The sequence below is a fragment of the Orbicella franksi genome, chromosome 9 (assembly GCF_964199315.1).
Source record: "Orbicella franksi chromosome 9, jaOrbFran1.1, whole genome shotgun sequence".
Taxonomy (NCBI): Eukaryota; Metazoa; Cnidaria; class Anthozoa; order Scleractinia; family Merulinidae; genus Orbicella; species Orbicella franksi.
In genome coordinates this window covers 4,559,801-4,583,060 of record NC_138153.1, presented here as the reverse complement: position 1 = coordinate 4,583,060, position 23,260 = coordinate 4,559,801, and the positions used below count along the sequence as shown (strand labels likewise).

At 38.0% G+C, this 23,260-nt stretch overlaps 1 protein-coding gene across 1 annotated transcript in view; it reads right to left on the bottom strand.

Moving 5' to 3' along the window:
* Window positions 1–1,483: 1,483 nt before the first annotated feature.
* Window positions 1,484–23,260, bottom strand: part of LOC145496708 (uncharacterized) — a 22,357-nt gene continuing 580 nt past the window's right edge. The window contains exons 1-6 of the mRNA XM_081476444.1: window positions 21,598–23,260; window positions 21,151–21,246; window positions 16,655–17,351; window positions 15,896–16,150; window positions 7,362–7,652; window positions 1,484–5,491 (exon numbers count right to left, since the gene is read on the bottom strand). The exon at window positions 21,598–23,260 is cut by the window's right edge and continues 580 nt beyond it. Coding sequence (XP_081332570.1) covers window positions 5,163–5,491; window positions 7,362–7,652; window positions 15,896–16,150; window positions 16,655–17,351; window positions 21,151–21,204 — 1,626 coding nt within the window. The 5' untranslated portion in view covers window positions 21,205–21,246; window positions 21,598–23,260 and the 3' untranslated portion in view covers window positions 1,484–5,162. The remainder of the gene's footprint in view (window positions 5,492–7,361; window positions 7,653–15,895; window positions 16,151–16,654; window positions 17,352–21,150; window positions 21,247–21,597) is intronic.

Here is a 23,260-nt window from a genome sequence, read left to right as displayed (position 1 = left end):
CATGGTGGCTATCGTGAATATGTGCTATTGTAATAGTGTCACCGCGTTTACCGTGTTTTACATCTCTGTATGTTGTTTCGCTTATCGTTTGCATTGTAGCGTACGTAATAATAATAATAATAATAATAATAATAATAATAATAATAATAGTAATAAATAATAATAAAATAAAATCTCGTAATTCAAATTAAACATGACTTCCGGAAAATCGCAAAAAAATAATTCTAAGCAAGAGAAACCAGCCTTTCATAATCGAAAAAAAATAGTTCATGCAAAATACAAAAAAATAAAAAAATAAAAAAAAAAATTAAAAAATGGCGCTCCGCAAAATTAAACTCCCGTAAAAATCTCGTGCCACACGGTATAGCAACTAAATATTTCTTTAAAACAGGAAAATTTTTAACAAATAAAGAAGCCTAAGCCGTGTATTACACTGTGATAAAACACGACGGGCATTTGAGAACACGAGGGAAGTGTAGAAAACACAAGCCGCAGGCGAGTGTTTTCTACATTTCTCGAGTGTTTTCAAATGTCCGGAGTGTTTTATCACAGACTTACAGTGTAATACATACCTTAGGCTTCTTCATTTGCTTTATGATATAGATTTTACACGCTGCGAGTAGAAACAACAAAGCACACAGATCGACAAACTGCTGACACAATTTAATACCACTAAAGTGCTACATGCCTCGTCTTCAAAACTTTCTGCTGCTTCGCAGAGAGCTCCGTCACAAATTTCTTCAAAGAAAATGTTTTTCGCTATCTCTAAAAAAATGTTGACTAGAGGTAATGTGACGAAAAACAAGAAAACACGCTTTTTCTATGTTTTATACTCTGATAAAACATGGGTTTTTGACCAATCAGAGCGAGCGCAGGGTCCTATCTATATGATATCTAAAGTAACTAGCCGTTTACAACATTTTATCACAAGGAGAAGCCTTCTGTATTGTGCTGTCTGCACCATTTTGCACACCGCAGCGTAAGACTTTGAACGCTGAAGCGAGTACAATTTTGAAACCAGACATACACGTTGAATTCATTTGATAACACTCACCAAAAGGCGTTTAATTCATAACCCAATGGATTCAGTCTTTTCCATCACAAGGTTTTTTCCTGCTATTTCTTAGATATCAGTAACAGGCGACTTCCAGTCTATTTTTAATTTTGCCACAAAGGAAGAAAAGACACGAATATAGCAATGGAGAGGGAAGATCTGTGTTTATTTCGTTTTCGAAAATATATATCATTTCCTATAAAACTAGGAATAAAAAAAATGAAAGTGAAGAATGATCATCGCAGTAAATTTTCCAATTTAAGCAATTGGAAAGAAAAAAATCAGGGCTTCAACGGGATTCGAACCCGTGACCTCCGCGATACCGGTGCGATGCTCTACCGACTGAGCTATGAAGCCACACATTGGGAGCGAGGTCAATTAATTGAGTTCATATCTTCCCGTCAATTATTTCATATAAACTTCACATCATTTCACTCCTCACGGGAAGATATGAATTCAATTAATTGACCTCGCTCCCAATGTGTGGCTTCATAGCTCAGTTGGTAGAGCATCGCACCGGTATCGCGGAGGTCACGGGTTCGAATCCCGTTGAAGCCCTGATTTTTTCAGGCTTCTTCTTTCCAATTGCTTAAATTGGAAAATTTACTGCGATGATCATTCTTCACTTTCATCTACAACCGCAGTTCATATATGAATTATTTCATATAAACTTTACATCAATGAAAAAAATATTTGTTTGGATCCCGTCCACGCTACGCCGGAGGAATTTGAAAACGTCTAAAAGGCCTACCGTCCACACTAATCCGTCACGAAAACGGAGCTTTACGTACGAAAACGCTCTTCAAACCGGAAGAACTTGAAAACGCCGGCTTTGCGAGTTCGTCAGTTTTCTTGTAGACAGAAAACAGTTTAAAAACGGAACTCTTTAAAAACGATGACCTTATGATAATCTTGTGATTTCCCTGCCTGATGTTTTTTTTTTTCAAACACAAACACAAGAAGGCTGGTGATTGTAGCGTTTTTAAATTTCTCCGGCGTAGTGTGGACGGAAAAAATTTGACGCGTTTTCAGAGTGAAACCTCCGTTTTCAAATTCCTCCGGCGAAGTGTGGACGGAGCCACATTTTAACGCATTTCTCAATTTTATTTGTAAAATAGGAAAATGGCAAATGTACATGTAGGCACGCTATGAATATATCTAAATTGCAAAAATGCTGATCTTTAAGTTATCTTTATGCCTGATTATTTCTTATTTCTGTGGCCCGTTATTACTGTCATTATCATTCTCTTGTGTCATTATCGTAACATCATGTTCCATAATTGTCTATTGATTAAAATAATTAGATATCTACAAAACTGTAAAATATATTCTAGACAATTAAATAGCAAGGCTCTAATTTTCTTGCATAATATAATCACCTTAACATGCTGACAAATACCCCAAATGTTAATTTATTAATTAATCTATAAGAACTACCTATGTTACAAAAGATAAAAACATCAATTTAAATGTATTGGTCAGCCATAGGTTTTTAGTGAAACACGAAATATATGAATATATAATTTTATCAAAACTAGTGATACACGAAACATGATTAAAGCGTCACAGATCAACAGCAGACTGTAAGCTATAGATAGGGCCAGCTATAATTTCACACTTACATTTGGATCCAAACTTATCTCACACCCAGTTATCCCCCTGTGTGCTCAGCCGTGAGAGATCTGTGTTCAACACACTATACTTATCCAAAATCCCTACCGAAGACCCAAGGGCAGATTATAGGAGAGATAACTCAAACGGGTAAGTAAAATCGTCAAGTTGGCGCCGATTTCACTCCATTTTAACTTTCCCTTATGGCCCAATTTATTGCCCCTGAGAAATCGTAACTTCGGACCCAAATTTCCCACGGTCAAGCTCTTTAGCCTTAAAAATAGCGAGATCTGTGTTTGAGATTAGGAAGATCCTAGAAAGAACACTAGTGCGGTTGTTTTTTTATTATTTTGTAACTTCACATTGGATAACAAGGAGTGCTTGTCCTGATTTTCCGCACATTGTAAAACACCTAAAAATGAATGCGTCAATTGCTGTATCAGCGCTCGTCTTAAGCATTAAGTTTCTTAATCAAATTTAATTCTGACACATTTCAGTTGCTCACGAATGTTTACAAATATTAATTCTGTACATTGAAATTTATGATGCCTGGACTTGACTGAGCAAAAATACCTGAAATTGTTATACATTTATCCCCAACAATATGAACAGACTTGGTATCCTAATCGCACTGTCGAACACTTTGACAGGTCGTTTCGTGAGACAAATATAACTAAATATATTTTCTATTAGTAATAATCTACTAGCGTTATATCACGAATACCGTTCTCTGATTGGCTACGCTATTCACTATCTATTCTGTGATAGATAGTACGTAGCGCAGCAGTTTGCCCTTGTTAACAAAATGACGGCCGTAATAGGTGTTTTGCACGATGGCGTCATTTGACTACAACTACCAGAATCCTTCACTTTTTCTGTTTCTTTATGCTAATTGGGGCAATTGTTATTTAAACCCCACTGACAATTCAAAATCTAAATAATAAAGAAAACACGAAAGGAATTCTGGTAGTTGTAGTCAAATGACGACAACGTGCAAATCTGCTATTCTTTGCGTTTTCGAAGAGTCTGTGAAGTGGATTTAGGTAAAGGTTTGAACGACTAGTAGATTTATACTAAAACAATTAGATTGTTAGCGCTCAATTTATATGCGATAGAAATCTCGAGCTCATAATGTAATTGTTGAATACAGTTACCAAACTCTAGGGCAATAAACTGCTTCTATAACTTATTGAACCTGTCTAAAAACTATACACAAACAATATCCAAGCTCCAGTGAGCATAAAAACACCTAAAATTGAAATATTACCTCGACCTAAAACTACTTTTTGGTTAAATTATCTATCTAAGGGAAATCATCAAAAACTAAGCATACGTACACACGAAACTAGATTACTGGTCAAAAGAGTAATTAAATTACACGCCAGTGATAACACATTATGTGGCCAAAAGCCGTACTTTTGACTCGTCGAACGAGAAGTACTGAACAAAATGAGAGAACTAAAGATATGACTCTACAAAAAGTCAATGTTGAAATATCCTACCTGCCTACAATCATTATAAGGTTTTGAATGATGGAAAACTAGAGCTAAAGCCAACGGTATTCAAATGAATAGCTCATACTTTGTGCGAGAAAAATGTACCACAAGCCAATCAGAATTTGAAGCAAATAACATATCGAAAACCGACAGGGCAAGGTTGCGGTTGTTTCTCCTAATTTTTGGTTTTTCAATAAACACCGCAGCAAGCAAGGTTTTCTCCAAATAAATTGCGTATAAATCATCGAGAAACGGGACATTTTAAAGCTTGCACAAAACCGAATGCACGTTAAAAATTCCAGGTCTTTCAAAGTACAGACCCTCCTACCCACCACATGAGGTTGTGAGATACATATTACTTATGTACAAAGGCTTTCAAGCGGTATACCATGGAATATCCCACGAGTCACCTATATTTTCTCAGTATACACACAGGCCTTTAGGCGAGTGCTTATACCAAGAAAATTCAAGTGATCAGTGGGATATCCCATGGTATACCACGAGAGAGCGTTGCACAACTATTTTATACCATGCCATCGAAAATACAGTGACCAACATAATGAATGCGATATACGCGCGGCGCACGATGGGAAGGTTGGGTGTAATACTGTTCAATATACAACGGCTTTTCGGTATTCTGATTGGTTGTATTCTCTGTGGCATGGTTTAAAGAAAAATATAACTAATATAAAAGTACCCAGTGGAGAATGAACATGCTTTGCATTTGACGGAAAATTCCGGTTCGTATTCCAGAAAATTTACAGTAGCGAACGGTAAATTATTTCCTGGAACTTTTGGAAAAGAGGACAACCTCGCGAGGTATACCTAAATTTTGGAGAAGTTCTTAATACTGGGAATTTCCGCTTCAATAGATTTTCCGCTCAAAATGTCCGGAATTTTCAGTTGAATTGCTATTTCTAGAAACCTTTCAGGGAAATTTCCATTGATACTGGTCATTTACCCTCGAGTTGAAAGTTCCGGATTATTTTGTTGAATGGAAATTAGTTCCCCTTTGCCTGTCCATTATTTGCTTTCTCAATCGAGAGGTGGTCTTCTAAGACCCTTACAATATCAAACCGCTTCATGTTGTCTTCTTTAAGAATCTTACAGAAGCTGTAAACCGTTAAGTCTGGTTTAGATCCCCCTAGAAATTCCAGAACGTCATGTCCCGGTTGGTGTGAATTAGCGAGGCCTCTAACCTGGTGCTCCTTCATTCCGTATTTAGTAGCTATTTGCCTGTAGCCCCCAAGACCAGGAGTTCTGTCTTCAAGACGTGAAGCAATTTCATCTCGAGTTTCAAGGTCGCCAACTTCAATCAGCTTTTTAAGTCCTACATTGAAATTTGTAATAGGTAAAATCACAATTTTCAACAACGAAAACACCTGTTAAAATTAGTTCGAGAATCGCGCCACAATTTCTGCTGAATTATGTACTTATAGTTCCGAGCCCAGGAGGGACTCCCATTTAAAAAGGACGCGGGTGCTCGTTGGAAATTTTGAAAAGAATCCCTAAGAAGTACCAAGATCCTGTTTTGTGGGTGTGGCTTGAAATGTTTTTCACCCCTAAGAGGTACCATTTCTAACACAGCACATTATCTCCTGTCACATCTTTTTCAGCTCAATACCCTAAAAGGTACTACAAGAGCCAAAACCGCTTTTTTTAACCCCTAAAAGGTACGACGAGCACTTCCCTCCTTTTAATATGGAAGTCCCCCCCCCCCCCCCCCCCTTGGCTGGGGTTCCGAGATCTTTCATTACCTTTAATTACATGTACTTGGCTAGCTAATTTCCCGTGATGTCATAAATACTTCTGTTTGAGGTCCGTACTGTGATTTATTTATCATGAGCCAAATTACTTTCGTAATAATAGATTTTTCTTGTACATCAATATATCAGGAAGGTGGCAGCTAACCTGCCCGAGATCGATAGAAAATCCCCTGAGTTCCGTGGTAGACTCCTTAGCAACGAAATTTGAAGGGGAGGGGTTCGCTTCCAGTAAAACCCTTACCCTACTCTGGCAGAAATATGTGATTTTTGCTTTCTTTATTTTAGACCTGACCCAAACATTGTTACCCTATTCAGACCAGATCTGACTTATTTGGTTTCTCTAACCATTTGAAAGGTGAATCAAAGGGATTCAAATTCCTGATGTTACTGGTACTTGATAAATCATTGCATGGACTAATTTATTTGCAAGATAAGAATAACAAATTAGAATGATAAAATAGTTTCTTCAGAGAATAATATTTGCAAAGTAGAAGGTACAAATCTGACAATCATTATCATATAGTCAATATATCATGTAATATACAAATCATTTTTCACTAAAATGGGATATTTCATAACACACAATTGACTCACAAGCCAGGGGAAGATTTAGGGTGGAGTGTAGCATTGCTAGACTAAGTATTTCTGTTGTAACAGTTTTCAATTAGGTTCCAATTCTCAAATTGCAACATTTTAAGGGCATGCCCCATTGATTCTGCAACCCCAAGGTACCAACCACCTCCCCCTCCATTGAAAAAGTATTATAATTGTTATTGTTATTGTTGTTGTTGTTGTTACTGTTACTGTTATTGTTATTGTTACTGTTACTGTTACTGTTACTGTTACTGTTACTGTTACTGTTACTGTTACTGTTACTGTTACTGTTACTGTTACTGTTACTGTTACTGTTACTGTTACTGTTACTGTTACTGTTACTGTTACTGTTACTGTTACTGTTACTGTTACTGTTACTGTTACTGTTACTGTTACTGTTACTGTTACTGTTACTGTTACTGTTACTGTTACTGTTACTGTTACTGTTACTGTTACTGTTACTGTTACTGTTACTGTTACTGTTACTGTTACTGTTATTGTTATTGTTATTAAAATCCAGGATCTGCCCCTGCAAGCAATCTCCGGTTAGTTTAGAGTTGATAGGGTATCAGCTCAGTAGACCCAGGTGAGGTATGAGTTTCATTCCTGGTCGAATAAGTCAGAATAAAACTCCTGCTTTCCCTGTGATGTCTTTACATGATAAATTATGGTTAACCTCCATGAAGCTTAAATGACCACAAACAAAAGAGGGTTTGGTCACCAATTCATTTTGCAACATAAAAGAACCCGATGCCTAGTGCTGTAGGCACTCCCCAGCTATCAGAGCAAGTCAGATTAAGACAAACTAAATTCGATATGCCATCAAAAAACATCACTTACTCTTTCCTTCACAAGGGGCAACCTCCAAAAATGCTGGTTCTGACATGACAGCTTCTCTGTGACCTCCTTTGTGAGTTACTTGTACAGAACATCTATAGCATCCAAAATCATGCATCTCAACAGAATCCAGGACAAGACTGGCATTGTTTTGCTGCTGAAATTCTGTGCCATCTTTGAGCCATTGATACCAGACTTGACAGTCTCTCTGCACCTGACATTCACAGGAGAACTCAACCCTTGAGCCTTCAATCTGGTTCTGAGATTTAGGCTGTTGCACAATTTTTATTTGTCCTGTAATGAATACCAGCTAATTAGATAGGAATTGTACCTGAGACCAGACTACATACAGTGTATGAGCAGAGCAGACTCTTTTACTTTCATTTACAGTGGCTGGCAACAATTTTTAGCATTTTCCAGCAGTTGTACTTTGAACGATCAGTACTACCACATTTTATCAAGTGTTGTTACAATACTGGTACAGGTATCACACAAAATGCTCAATGATTGGTAAGCAAGCTGCAAGTTTTGGTCATCTTCATGACATACTAGCAGTGTACTAGGTTACCATTACAATGATACAACATAAGTGCTTTTATTATATAAAAGTTAGTGGTAACAAATTGATTAAAATGATATCCACACCTGAGGGGATATCATTTTTATCCACACATGTGAAGATATAATTTTTGATAATATTTTTGTCCCTTTATCTACTCTTAAATTTGTTGGTGTATGATTGAAACATCTTCGGATCTTCTTCGGAAGTCGATCTTTGGCAATCTTTGGTTATCTTCAGAAATCTTCAGAAACTTTGGAAAGTTTTGGTAAATGTTTGGAAACATTTGTCTGGCCTTCGGACACATTTTTGAAAATCTTTGGAAATCTTCAGAAAGTGGTTGGAAATCTTTGGAAAATCACCAAAAACGTTGTTATGTATTGTGAGAATTTTATATAATAAAAAGAAAATTAGATGGTCACTTTAGCTTGGAGATACGAAATTTCTTTTCTTGTGTTAAAAAATATTTCACTTGTTTGCTGCGCTCACTGGTGAAATATTCTTCAACACTCGAAGATAAATTTTGTATCTCTACACGGTCGCGTAATTAATATTCTCTATATAATTCAAAAACATCTTGGTGAAACCCTTTTTTTTATTATCAGATTATGATGAGCATGTCAAGATACAACTTTTTGCAAGTCCTTGTTTTTTTTCAGTCATTTACTATCTGCTATTTCAAACTCGTTTATTTTGAACTGCCTCTATTTCAAACTGATTTCTGTTTCCCTTGGCTCAAAATCGAACCCTGTTTATTTTGAATTCCATCATTTGGTAGTGTTGAAAAAAAACATCATCATGATGTCAACCTGGAGGGGAACTTGGGTTTTCATGTGACAGCTTGGATGATTGAATTTATGAGGGCAAAAATCAACCCCCCCCCCCAAAAGTCCTGGGGCTTCCAGCAAAACTTCAAAAAATCTCTGGACCAAACATTTAAACCCCAATAAAATCCCATGCCGAAACAGATGCATTGTAACAAGTTTGGTTGTACTTTATTCACAAAGCTAGATCAGCCAGTTGGCTTGCACTACCATGAATCTTCAGATAATTTTGAGTAACAAGATTGTTCCCGGCTCTGTAGTTAGACAGCAGACATAATAAGAAACGAGATACTGATGCAGAGTCAATCCCCTGCGAAATAAATTCCCAGTAGTCTGGGAATTCCTAGGAATTCCTAGGAATTCCAAGTTATTCCAAGACATGCAAATTATGCTTTATCCAAGACCTTGGAATTTCTGGGAATATTTGGGAATAGTGGAAGTATGACTGGGAATTATTGGGAATTCCTAGGAATTCCAAGTTATTCCAAGCCATGCAAATTATGCTTAATCCAAGACCCTGGAATTTCTGGGAATATTTGGGAATAGTGAAAAGTATGACTGGGAATTATTGGGAATTCCTAGGAACTCCTATTATTTTCCAGACTGTTTTAAAAAATGTGTTTCGAATATCTAGGAATTTTTGGGAATAGCTAAAACACATGAAATATTGTTGGAAATTTCTATAAATTTCTCAAAATGTCAAAATTAAAGATGAACTCAGTGCATGAATCAGTTTCTGTGAATTAGCAAAAATCAACACGATCATTTCTCTGGAGTTCCATACCTTTTTATTGTTCTCAAGCTCCAAGATAATTATTTCCAAACAAATGTACATTAATTCCAGTTTAAGTCTGACAACTCAACATAAAACTATAGCACTGATAACATTGCTTTTTAGATCCAACGTGATTTGTTAGTGTATATGTGCCCATATGGACCCTTAAATCAAACACCCAGAGTTTAACTGATAGAAAAATGGATGCTCTTAGATTTGATAAATAGATTAAGCAAAAAATTCTGTCAGCATAAATGAATATACATTATTTACAATTTCAATAAAACCAAAAGTATATATATGCATGTATATATTTAATATAATTGTAGATTCACACACATACCCATCACAGCCCACTGTTGAACAATTTTTGACTTGATTCTTTATGACTTTAGGAAAAAGAAGAAGACATCTCTCACAGATGTCATAAATGAAAAGCTCACAGTTTCCACACACTTGCTGTACATTTGTAAAACTGTACTGTGACATTCTCTGGACAAATTACCGGTAGTTTCATTAAAACAAGGATATCTTTAGCAGCCTCTCATTGTCATACAATGTCTTGAAATTAAGGCCAGAATAGCCATACAGGCATATTCTTTGGCAGAAAAATTAATGTTTTTTCTTGGGAACCATTAGTTTCACTTTCTTCAGAGGAGTCGCAACTGAAACTTCAACATCATTACCTGAATCACTGTCTGTGGACAAATCTGAGTTGTCGTGTATTACATCAATTGGTATTTCTGTAGTCTTTTCAGGTATAGGCAACTCGGTTTCATCAAATGCTTCTCTGAAGCTTCAATTCTTGCATAAAGGTTCACTCCATAATCCATCAAAGTCATCCACAACATTTTTGCCAACAGCCATCTCATTCAGGTGAGCTGAAAACTCTGAGGTCTTCTGTTCATGGTGCTGGAAATGATCTCCAAGAAAAAGGGATGCAAGAGAGGGAGATGACGTCAACTGGCCTGTGAAGACTGCTTTAAGCAATTTATGTGGTCAAATCTTGTAGATTTTGGTATGGGTATAGTGGGATCATCAATATGTTTCTTGCATTTCCTTGTCCTCGCAGTCACTTTAATTCATGACACAACAAAATCAAAAGAATCAAAAAGATTATGAGTCAGTGGGAAACAAATAAATAACTGACATAAATAAATGACAATGCAAATAAAAAAAAACCTACATCTTGATGTATTGAAAAGACTATAGATCTCATATCATGTTAATCCTTATAAATAATTCAAAGGAAAAATGACACGCATAGCAAATTTATACTTGCTGCATTGTGCTGACTGGGTGTTGAAACACGTGGGCTCTCAAAATAGATTTGGTGGACTAATACAACAAGCTTAAGCTTATTTCGCAGAATTTAACTCGGTTCCTCAGGTCGATCTGAAACCTTTTAGGTGAATTTCGGCCTTTGGGGTTTTTAAAGAGCACACAATGCATTGCTTAGTTTGATTTATTTACAATTATAGCTCATCACAACAGAAAATCCCTATAAAATTGGATTCCTTACCTTTGCAGTGAACTTGATTTAAGTGCCTCACGATCCTTTGTTATCTTGACAACCATCGAGAACAGATCAACCAGTTAAAGTACGATCCATTCTCCTCCTTGATTTCTTCGTAAAAAGTTTGTGTAGTTATTTCCTTTTTAAGCAAGACCCATCTTTCAGAAGACCACCAAAATAGCGTGGAAAGGGAAACAGACTTGCCATCGAAAGCGACTGGTCCGGCAACCTCGTTGCCAGTCTCTCTCTCCTTCTTCTCTAGTTTTCATTCTCTCCTCAACTGATCAACTGAACCAATCACAGCACGCGAATTTTCACGTGACTATCCTGGTGACTGAACGTGGCAAAGATCGCGTTATTCATTTTCTTTTGGCGCCCATCTTTGAATTCAGCGTTAACGGTTGATCGCTCGTGCGTTTTAGTAGATTTCACTTCCAAAATTATATCAAAATGGTTTTTGCTGCGGTCCTGTGATCAGAAGAAAACAGCGTGAGTGTCATTAACGAGAAACAAGTTATTCTTGGCGAAGATTTGGAGTTAACAGAAAGTCTTCCTGTGGATGTTTCAACGGGAAAAAATTCAAAGGGCAGATTAGCCGTATACAGAATTATTTGGTGAGTAATCGAATTCAAGTAACCTTATATTATACAACGTAAATTCTTGTATTTAGATAAACGCTTTTGAATGAACTTTATCATCACGAATCATACACGAGTGGGTCACTCAGTCATGGCATGAAATGAATTCTGGCTAAAGCAGAGTTGAAACAATTTAGGTTGCCCAGAGTGCGTGCCTGAACAATTTGATTTGCGAGGAACAAGTCGTTTCTCTCGCCTCACTTGTTCAAACGAAATAAATATAGCAGTTCTCTCTGATCCCAGTCATAGTTCTTGACAAAAACTCCAACGAGGCAGCCACAGTGTGCATGAGTTTGATGTCTCCTGTGTGTTTCAGCCTGACTGTATGACAATCCGTGTTGATCTTCAGTTTTTGTCCATCTGTATATTCTTTTGTGTTTACTCTATTATTTACAGTGTAAATGTTCCTTTAATGTTTTAAGTGTCTTTTTTAATATTTCTAATGTCTAAATTTGGCTAAAAACCGTGATATATATACAGTGTATCCTCCAATTCGAGAGTTGTTGATACACTTATAGAAGAAGGAAAACCTTGATTTAATCTACTGTAGGCACAAGATTTATGTAACATATTTATCAATAGTGTACAAGCACCTTCACAATTATCAAGTCTTCTCTTTTAACATTTCAACCAGCTTACAGTCAGGTCTTAATTAGCTGCATGTATTAAACTGTGAGCACATAAATATTTGGATCTCAGTCTTACAGTACCTCATATATATCGCAATGTAATGTATTTTTTAAATTTTGTTTTAGGTGTCACACAACAAAGATGAACATGAAGAGGCTAGCTGTTGACACCCTAATTAGAGGGCAACAAAAGAAGCTGTGGAATCAACAGAAATAACTGAACAGCAGCTAAGTTTGCCCAAACTCAGCCTTTTTTTAATTTTAAGGATTGTTTCAGTTTTGTTCTTATCATTGATTCCTTACATTCATGAAAATCCAGATTTGTTCCACATAATAACAATAATTTAAGCTAAAATCTTGTGTATGGAAAATTGTTGGATTTGTAAACCAAAAAAGTAAGTAAATTATCCGAAAAAGTTCTCTTTTTATCAAACATGTAAAAGTTTGACCTTCATATCTGTTTTCAGTTTTACTTTTTACTCTTAATGTAATGAAAAAGAAACAGGATAATTATTCTTATGTTTAAGTTCATGAAAGCCAATGTAATAAACCATTGATTTAAAACCTGTTTGATGTGATATCAGTGACTTTATTTGCTATTTTAATGCTGGACATTAATCATCAAAATTTTGTCTGGCCTACAAATGATACAAAATTCCCAGTTTTTCTCAGATTTTCCAAAAAATTCCAACCTATTCTCAAAAAATCCAACAAATTCCAAGTTATTCTCAGAAATTCCTAAGAATTTTTGAGAATTTTAAGGAATTTCCAAGGTGAGTATATTTCAGTTGGAATTCCTAGGAATTCCGAGTCCGAATTACCGTGAAAATTCACACCTTCGATTCCTAGGAATTCCTAGGAATTCTTAGGAATTCCTAGGAATTTTTTCTTAGGAATTCTTAGGAAATTCCTAGGAATTCCTAGGAATTCTTAAAGTTATCTCACAAGGAATGTTTTAGCAATCACAAGCTTTCAATGCTGTCACAAGTTGGAGGAGAGTATTAGGCAGCTGTCATGTATTAGCTAAAGAAGAAAACAACTTATCAGAAGAAGAATTTGTGAGGCCTTAGCTTGGAAATTCTGTGCCTGAGTCCCCGACGCTCAATCAAGACCATGGATTTGAACTTCCCACCCTATACTTCCTTCCTTCCTTCCTTCCTTCCTTCCTTCCTTCCTTCCTTCCTTCCTTCCTTCCTTCCTTCCTTCCTTCCTTCCTTCCTTCCTTCCTTCCTTCCTTCCTTCCTTCCTTCCTTCCTTCCTTCCTTCCTTCCTTCCTTCCTTCCTTCCTTCCTTCCTTCCTTCCTTCCTTCCTTCCTTCCTTCCTTCCTTCCTTCCTTCCTTCCTTCCTTCCTTCCTTCCTTCCTTCCTTCCTTCCTTCCTTCCTTCCTTCCTTCCTTCCTTCCTTCCTTCCTTCCTTCCTTCCTTCCTTCCTTCCTTCCTTCCTTCCTTCCTTCCTTCCTTCCTTCCTTCCTTCCTTCCTTCCTTCCTTCCTTCCTTCCTTCCTTCCTTCCTTCCTTCCTTCCTTCCTTCCTTCCTTCCTTCCTTCCTTCCTTCCTTCCTTCCTTCCTTCCTTCCTTCCTTCCTTCCTTCCTTCCTTCCTTCCTTCCTTCCTTCCTTCCTTCCTTCCTTCCTTCCTTCCTTCCTTCCTTCCTTCCTTCCTTCCTTCCTTCCTTCCTTCCTTCCTTCCTTCCTTCCTTCCTTCCTTCCTTCCTTCCTTCCTTCCTTCCTTCCTTCCTTCCTTCCTTCCTTCCTTCCTTCCTTCCTTCCTTCCTTCCTTCCTTCCTTCCTTCCTTCCTTCCTTCCTTCCTTCCTTCCTTCCTTCCTTCCTTCCTTCCTTCCTTCCTTCCTTCCTTCCTTCCTTCCTTCCTTCCTTCCTTCCTTCCTTCCTTCCTTCCTTCCTTCCTTCCTTCCTTCCTTCCTTCCTTCCTTCCTTCCTTCCTTCCTTCCTTCCTTCCTTCCTTCCTTCCTTCCTTCCTTCCTTCCTTCCTTCCTTCCTTCCTTCCTTCCTTCCTTCCTTCCTTCCTTCCTTCCTTCCTTCCTTCCTTCCTTCCTTCCTTCCTTCCTTCCTTCCTTCCTTACTTACTTACTTACTTACTTACTTACTTACTTACGGGCATGTTTTGGCACGCCGACTTGGTTCACCTAAGTTCACATGACGAATGGATAATCCTGCCATATTCATTTGAGCATTGAAAGCTTGCCATCGCTAAAACACCGACTCTGCTTAAGTATCTTGTTTCTTCTACAGATAATTTGTTTTGAATACCCACCAAAAATCCCTTCTTAAATCAAGCCACCCCAAAAAATACTTGTCAAATTTTCTTACCCCAAAAATTCCAGGAATCGAAAATTTCAAACCCCCAAAATCCTTCAATCATACCCGTAGCTTGAAATCCTCAGTACCCCCCGGGTACATCAGACCATGTAACATAACTGGAAAACTACAATAACTTGAACTTTTCATAATGCACTAATCAAAAATCTTGTCCTCAGAATGTTATTCTCTTTTAGCTCTTGGTCAATAAAATAATCTATTATATGGCTCTGTCTCACAAGGATTCAGGGAGCTACCGAATTCACAAATTTGATTGGCTGAAATCGATATTGAAAGCGGTCTAGATTTTCCCATCTTAGACCGGCATCTTAAGACCGGTAATGCTTTGCAGTGAAAAAGTTGCAAACTAAAATGCAAAATCATTGACTATTTTCATCTAACAATATTTATTTATGGAAGTGCCAAAAAGCCTGATAAGAAAAAAAAGTTATAGGACAAGCAAACTTTGGCAGAATTAAATTCAGCTCCCTTACTCACAACCTTGGTCAAGATTTTCCCTTACAGACCTCCTACTTGGTTAATAAGCAGGTTCTTTCTTGATTACAATTTTGCCATATAGACTTTTCATGGAACTGGTCATCAGTCCTTTACAGTTTTGTTTTCAAAAACTGGCAGAATTCAAAATTTGCAGTAAAAACTGTCAAAAAACACTTGTAATTTGTTACTCTCATCTTTCATACAGAAACCTTAACAATCGTTATTTTACAGAGCTCATAACAACAGTTGCACTTCAAAGAACTCCATGGTAGTTTTTGATCCCTACTCTTTGGAGCTAGAAAATAAACAAACATTGCTGAAGTGCCATATCATAAACTACTTACTAAGTAAACCTAGCTTGCTGGAGCCATACTTGGGAATATTGGCCCTCAGTCACTATTTCCAACAATTTTTCTTTTCCCCTAAGAGTTTGAAATAGCAGAGCTCAACTGTGTTTATTAAAAACTGTATCATTGGATAATGCAATTCGAGAGTTTTTATTTGCTTAGCCATCTTGGTATGTGAGCCATTATGCCATGCTCTACAAAATTATAAATATGGTAAGCACACATGTGAGGGTTTGGGCATTTCTATTTTCATTTTAGTCTAGTTTGATATATTTAGGGGGCATTTTTAATAAACAATTATTCCACTCAAGCTTGTTGGATGTGAGATGATTATAGCCAACTCGGTACTATGCACCTCGTTGGCTATCTACCATCTCATATCCAACCCGCACTCGTGGAATATATAATTGTTAAATGTACTGACAACATATACTGACCCTTGCCGGTGCGAGAATCATGTTTTTTTGGCCGTGTAAATTTACGGGGCTTGTTAGAATGATCAGACACTGGATCCAATTCATCATCGGTGTGATGAGGGGTCACATCAGGAGACACTCGAGGAGTTCCAGGATTGGATGGAACAAAGCCTTCGTTAATAAGTCTGGAAACTGCAGTTGGCTGATGTGTTGAAACAATGGTAGGTGAGTGTAATGCTGATGCTTGACTGACAATGTTCCCATTTTGTTCTTGTGCTAAAATATACAAAGAGGACAAAAAAGGGTGCATGTTGTCAGTACTAAGTGAATGTGAAGTATTTAATACAGGCTACACATTATTTACAGTAATTAAAATTTTTAATATTTACATGTACGAATAATAAATATTTAGAGCACTATGTGTAATGATCATAAACGTTTAATTAAAATGATAACTACAACATAGTATACCACACACAATATCTGGGAGATTTTTAACCCAAAGTTTGGGAGAAGAATTTGTGAGTGCCTATTATAGACTGTAGCTCACCAATTTTATTGCCTCAATTACTCAGGCTAGCTGGGGTAAGTCAATCAAGTCTAGCCAAGTTGTGGGTCTTTGCCAGTAATTCAACTTATATCAGAGAAACACAAATGAGACATACACAATGTAACTTTCATAAATACTTCTACATTAATTTTCACACTTTTCTCTTTCTTCTTTTTTCCTAATTCATTCCAAACCATGCAAAATTACCAAGCCAGTAATAGGGTACTTACATGTACATGTAGAAGTTGTCACATTGTTTGCATCATCAACAACTATCATTGGAGCATCATTTTCTGAGATCTGCCTTTGATCACTGCTCTGTCTTCTTTTCCATATTGCACAGACAACAAGAACAACAACAAGAACACCAACAAGCGTACCAAAAATTATAGCAAGTGTCTTTCCTAAGTCCAGTTGCTTTTTTCCATTAATACTGCTGGATGGTGAAGAAATGTCTGTGGGCAGATCTGGAGCACAGTTCTTATCAACTCGATGACTGCAATGTTGATTACTCTTTTTAAGACCTTGCCTGACACATTCAGGTTGTTCTTCATCTTTTTCATCATCACAACAATAGGAGCATTTGTGACAGGACTGCGATATATCCCTAGCAAAATAATAGCCACTGTCGCAAGTTTGACTGCAATTTGTGTCTGCCTGGCTATTGCAGTATGATATCACAACCTGGTGTTCATCACAAACCTGACACTTATAACACGGCCCAGAGTCGTATTTGTTGGAAAATGTTCCATTAGAGCATCGTTCACAGGAAACGTTTTCAACTGGGCTTTGAACAGTGCTGCCACATTTTGGCTCCAATCCATATCCTTCATGACATCTAGCACATGACTGGCATGTGACTTTACCATCTGCATCAGTAACAGTATACTCGTTTCCACTGCAGATTTCTGAGGATGCATAAAAATCCTAAACAAGAAAAACAAGACGTGACTAACTGGGGAGGTCGTCAATCATTTCACCAAGAAACATCTCATGCCCGACTATCTCTAAACTATCGCTATAAACCGCCTGCCCACCATCTTGAAAGCGGAAATGACCCTGGGTACGAGTATAAATGGTACAACCTCACTCCCAGGGTAATCTCTCTTTCTCTGGGAAATTAATTTTAAATTTAGCTACAAAAGTGCCTACAATTTGAAATATTCCCAGAAAAAATTGCTAATCTTGCTTTGGTTGCCAGAACTATTGCTGGTGCGTCAAATATGAAAAATGCTCTAAACATCTGTACATCATGCCAATATTGTGTCATAGTAATGGCTGCCCTGAGTTGGATGAATTTTTTTCTTTGTTTCATATTTTTGTTGTTTGGAGAAAATTTTGTGTATTCAAATGGCCCAGGATCCACAAAAAATAAAAACGTGTCAAAAATTTATTAAGGTTCAAGACTTAAGTTAAAGTAAAAAAAATTTCTGAGAGAAACATATGGCTCTACCGCCCCACCGCTACTCGAATGGGTAGCTGAGTGGTATCCATTGACACCTGTCATTCATTGATAACCACGTTGAAAATAGCCTGCAAACGCAGACATATTTCCGGTTATTGCTTGTCTCTGCCGAAAATAACGTCTGCGAACCCAAGCCAGGAAATTCTGTGACGTAGGAATTTTAAGCCAATCACAGTTTAGCTCAAGTAGCCCCAGAACTACTGCACGAGGTATTTGCTGAGAGGAGCACTTGAGTTTCATTCTATCATGGAAACTGATTGGCCAAGGAGAAACAAAAGTCATTATGCAACAGAAACCGTTTCCTGGCTTGGGTTCGCAGACGTTATTTTTCGGTGGAGACAAGCGACAGCCAGAAATACGTCTGCGTTCGCAGACTACGTTGAAAATCATTCAACAGAAAAGAGAACAGTACTTCAGGGCAACTCTGTGTATTGGCGTCAAGAATGGTGAGCAAATCCTGTAGTTTTAACAGGTTCGCTCTTTAGTGAATCAGAGTTATCAAAACTTTGTCGGTTGGCTGACTGCTGCATGTGGTTGTCTCTTCCCTTAGAATTTAATATTGCAATCTTATTCATCTTGTTCCGTTGATCTTGTTCTTGTTCTCAGGCGAATATAAATGTACAAATAAAAAATCTTAACATTTGTACTGTGGCTTGCATGACTCGCATGACTTGCATGGCTCGCATGGCTCTCCCCTTGGCTCACATGGCTCGCTGGCTTGCAGGTTTATAAAACTTGCCATGATAACCTGCACTTTATGAGCGCATGATTTTAAGAAGAAAAACTGTCTTTCTAGGACCCCTAAAGTCCTCTAAAAATATGCTCAGTAAGTCGCTTCTGATTGGTTTATTTGTCCTCAGGAACAATAGAACAATAAGAGATCCAAAAAGTCTTCAAGGAGGGTAGGAGAGGCTATTGTCCCCACGTACTTTTTTCCGGCGGTTTCGGGCAACATGGGAAATTGGAGGGGTTTTTTGTACGGGCAGTTACGGACGGCACGGGGTTAAATGAAGCCAAGAGTTAAAAATTCTGTTTTTTTATTTTTATTTTTTTTTGTTGTGATAGAAGAGTTGCTGAGATAACCAGTGCAGTCAAATCCCTCCAAAACAGCCACCCAGAAAAAAGAAAGTGGCTGTTGTAGAGAGGTGGCTGTTATGGGGAGGTAGGGGTGTAATATGACACCTGTTTCTTTTCAGGGGTGTACTATTTTATTTTGAAAAATATGCTTAGTGCAGCATATAAATATGTAACACAATCATAATATATCATTCAATAAATCAGAAACCAAAGAAACAAACTGACCAACAATGCATGGTATGATTAGTTTCGTGACTTTTTACAATAAAAAATTGGCTTTTGTATTGTTCATCGTTCTTCAGTCCTTGATTAACTGGCTGCTGTCAAGTGGTTGTTCTGACATTTAGGACGTGTTTGAGTAACTGTTGCCATGGTGGAGAGGTGGCCATTATAAAGATGTTAAGATGAGGGTGAATGTATGGAATGTCCACTGGGCAAAAGAAAGCGGCTGTTGCAGAGAGGTGATCATTGTAGAGAGGTAATCATCGTAGAGAGGTGACCATTGCAGAGAAGTGACTATTGTAGAGAGGTGATTTCGGTCATTTTGGTCTTAAATAGGGTATGGTTTTAGCACTCTAGTCTTGAATTGGCTATGTTTCTTAGAAGAAGCTACTTTTTCATCATTATCAATAGGACTGTCAACAAAAGCCCTTCATAACTTATGTTTAGGGCAACTGTGACAGATGCAAAGCCAATGGTCATAAATAGGGTATCAAATTTTTGGTCAGGACATAAATAGGGTAGTAAAAATTGCAGATTTTGGTCACAAATAGGGTAAGGGTTTTGGGAAGTGGGCTGCACACCCTCACCCAACTTTTCTGGGAGTACCCCCCAGGGGGTTCCACTAGGGTGGCATACATTTCTTTGTAATGATTAGCAAGTTTGGGGTCCCATATTGGATGTCTCAAAAACTTAGGTCGTGGGTTTTTGAGATAATTCGGATAAGGTCTTAGGTCTTAGTCTTTGAGAATTTCAAAAGGGGCCTTAGGTCTTAGTTTTTAAGATTCCGAGGGGGTCTCAAATCTTAGTTTTTGAGATTCACAAGGGGTCTTAGGTCTTAAATTTTAAGATTCAGAGGGGGTCTTAGGTCTTAGTTTTTGAGATTCGAAGGGGGTCTTTAGGGACCTTAGATTTTGAGATTCAGAGGGGGTATTAGGTCTTAGTTTTTCAGATTCAGAGGGAGTCTTAGGTCTTAGATTTGGAGATTTGTAAGGGGTCTTAGATCTCGGTTTTTTAATTTCAGAGGGGGTCTTAGGTCTTAGTTTTTGAGATTCAGAGGGATTCTTAGGTCTTAGATTTTACCATTTAGAGGGGGTCTTAGGTCTTAGTTTTTGAGATTCAGAGGGGGTCTTAGGACTTAATTTTTGAAATTCAGAGGGAGTCTTAAGGTCTTAGATTTTGAGATTTGGAGGGGGTCTTAGGTCTTAGTTTTTGAGATTCAGAGGGATTCTTAGGTCTTAGATTTTGAGATTCAGAGAGAGTCTAATAGGTCTTAGTTTTTGAGATTCGGAGGGGGTCTTAGATCTTAGATTCTGAGATTTGGAAGGGGTCTTAGGTCTTAGTTTTTGAGTTTCGGAGGGGGTATTAGGTCTTAGTTTTTGAGATTTGGAGAGGGTCTCAGGTCTTAGATTTTGAGATTCCGAGGGGGTCTTAGGTCTTAGTTTTTGAGATTCCGAGGGGGTCTTAGGTCTTGGTTTTTGAGATTCAGAGCGCATCTTAGGTCTTAGTTTTTGAGATTCAGAGAGGGTCTTAGGTCTTAGTTTTTGAGATTCAGAGGGGTATTAGATCAGTTTTTGAAATTCAGAGGGGGGTCTTAGCTATTAGGTCAGGTTCTTAAATCTTAGGTCTTAGTTTTTGAGACACCCTCCCATATTTTTATAAGTTTGGAACAGATGCTAATGAAACTTCACACAATCACTTAATTTGGCATGATAAATCGAGTTGTGTCGGTTTCTTTTTGGTTTCAAACAAAAAAATCGGAAAAGCGTGACGTTGGTAAAAAGGTCCATCAATTAAGACAACCAGTTTTTTCTATTCTAAATTAGCATAGATGCTGAGTCATGAACCTTTTAACTTAGGTTAAATTTTTAGGTTAAATTTTACACAAATTCTTAATTCTTATTTAAATACTACCTTAGCCTTAAAATTAGCTTACATCAATAAATTATTTTAAAGTTTACCTACCAAGAAAAAGGTGAAGCCAAAGATCAACAAATTAACCGAACAAGGTGATCGCATATCACTATAAACATGCAGTGATCTCCTGGTTCAGTCCAATCCCTAAACGAATAAACAACGTTAAAATATAGCAGACTGGATGATATTCAAGCCTAAAGCTTAGCTTATATATTTGTGGTAAATATAAACCATGACAAACTTAGCCCAAAAAATCTCGCGATAATTTATCATCATCAAAATCATAAAAATGTTTTTGAGCTGTCAAAATTTCAACGAAATAGGCACTTTTGTGCTTGTGGAAGATTGGAGCAGTGGCTACAGTCGCTAACTTCCCAAATTATTACTTTACAGTGGTCTTAAACACCTGTTTTGCAGACGCAATTAGCGTCTCGAACAAAGACATACAAATATCGAGAACTTATAGATATATAACGCATTCGCTAATATACTTACTCATTTGCCGTAAATATCGCCAAATGTCTGCCACAGAAGGAAACAGGAACAACCAAAGAAAGGTCCAGCCTTTTAAACTCAATTTAGGTCATGTTAAATCTCATATAACGTATCTTCCATCAGAGTATCGTGAAAAGTCCAGATAGACGCGGACGGTAATGTGATATGCGTGATTGGACACAAAATTACGTCAGAGCTAGCCGGCTGCAATGCTTGGTCGTGTTGATACCCCCCTGGTTACGGAGGGGTTTATACCCGCTTTCCGTGTTACGTCTGTTACGTGCACAGGCGACATCTTTCGACCATCTCTCGACGTTCCATCTTTCGACATGCTATGTAAACAGCTGAAATACCGTTTACCTGTGAAACTAGCAATTTTTCAGATTATTAGCGGAACAAATGACAAGTATATGATAATTATTGACCTCAAATGAATGGAGAAGATTGTGGACTCTCGATTTACGGGATAATTCAAACGATTTTAGTGTAGTCGATCGGCTCTCAATAGTAACTTCCGGTAGAATTGGGCCGCTACCGCTCGAAAGATGTAAACATTCAAAGCAATCGATATATCCCTCACAGAATGATTTCTTGATGCTCCTAGCCTTAGTTTGATGTCAAATAAATCCATCTTTCATGACCAAAAGTCGAGTTCGACTGTAAAGAAGCCATGCTTACATTTTGACGTAGGCCAGGATACATAGCATGTCGAAAGATGGCATATCGAGAGATAGTTGCTATGCGATCTTGCTATGCACGTAACACTGAAAGCGGGTTTAAATTAATGAGATGCGTGTCATCATGTGGGTCTCGTATAGGTAAATGAGGGATTTTGAGTCCTGAAAAAACAATTGGTTATGCATGGGTACTAGGAGAGGGGGGAAGGCAGTGACATAGAGACAACCTAACCATTCGGATGGTATCGCAGTTAATAGCGGTGCCCCTGCGTGCCGAAGGCGCGAGCGAAGCCCCATACCTTAGAAAATTTGGTAACCCATCGATCTGAAAAATTTGGGTCGTCACGTGACTGCCCGTACGTACGTACGTATGTACGTCCGTCCGTCCGCACGCCAATACCTCGAAAACTAAAGCCCTGGCCGAACGGAGTCGCAAGTACACGCAAGTTCTCAACTTGCGTCTACTTGCGACTCCGTTTGGCCAGGGCTTGCGTGCACTTGCGTTGACTTGCGATGACTTGGGCTCACTTTGGTCGAGATCAAATTTGCAAGCAAGTCGACGCAAGTTTTTCACCGTTTGGCCACCCAACCCAAGTCAACTCAAGTTGAGTGATGTCCATTAACCTCTTACTAGCCAATAAAAAAAGGATATGTCTGGCTTGAAATGGGTTTTTTGGCGACTTGCATGTGCTAGCGAGGAAACTTGCGAGTCCGTTTGGCCACCCAACGCAAGTTTCTACGCAAGCTCAACTTCTGGCTACTTGCGACTACTTGCGAGTCCCTTTGACCAGGGCTTAAGAGAGTAGCACCATTACCATAGCTATATCTTTGATTTTGGACGTTCACGCTATCGTTAATTGACAGTTATCACAACAAGCTATCCGCTGACCAGTATCACGTGAATATATCGCGGGCTCAGGTTTAGAGCTCATCTAGTTTGCGTGTTTTTTTACAGTTGACCGCTGATCAGTTCCTGGTTCACCGAT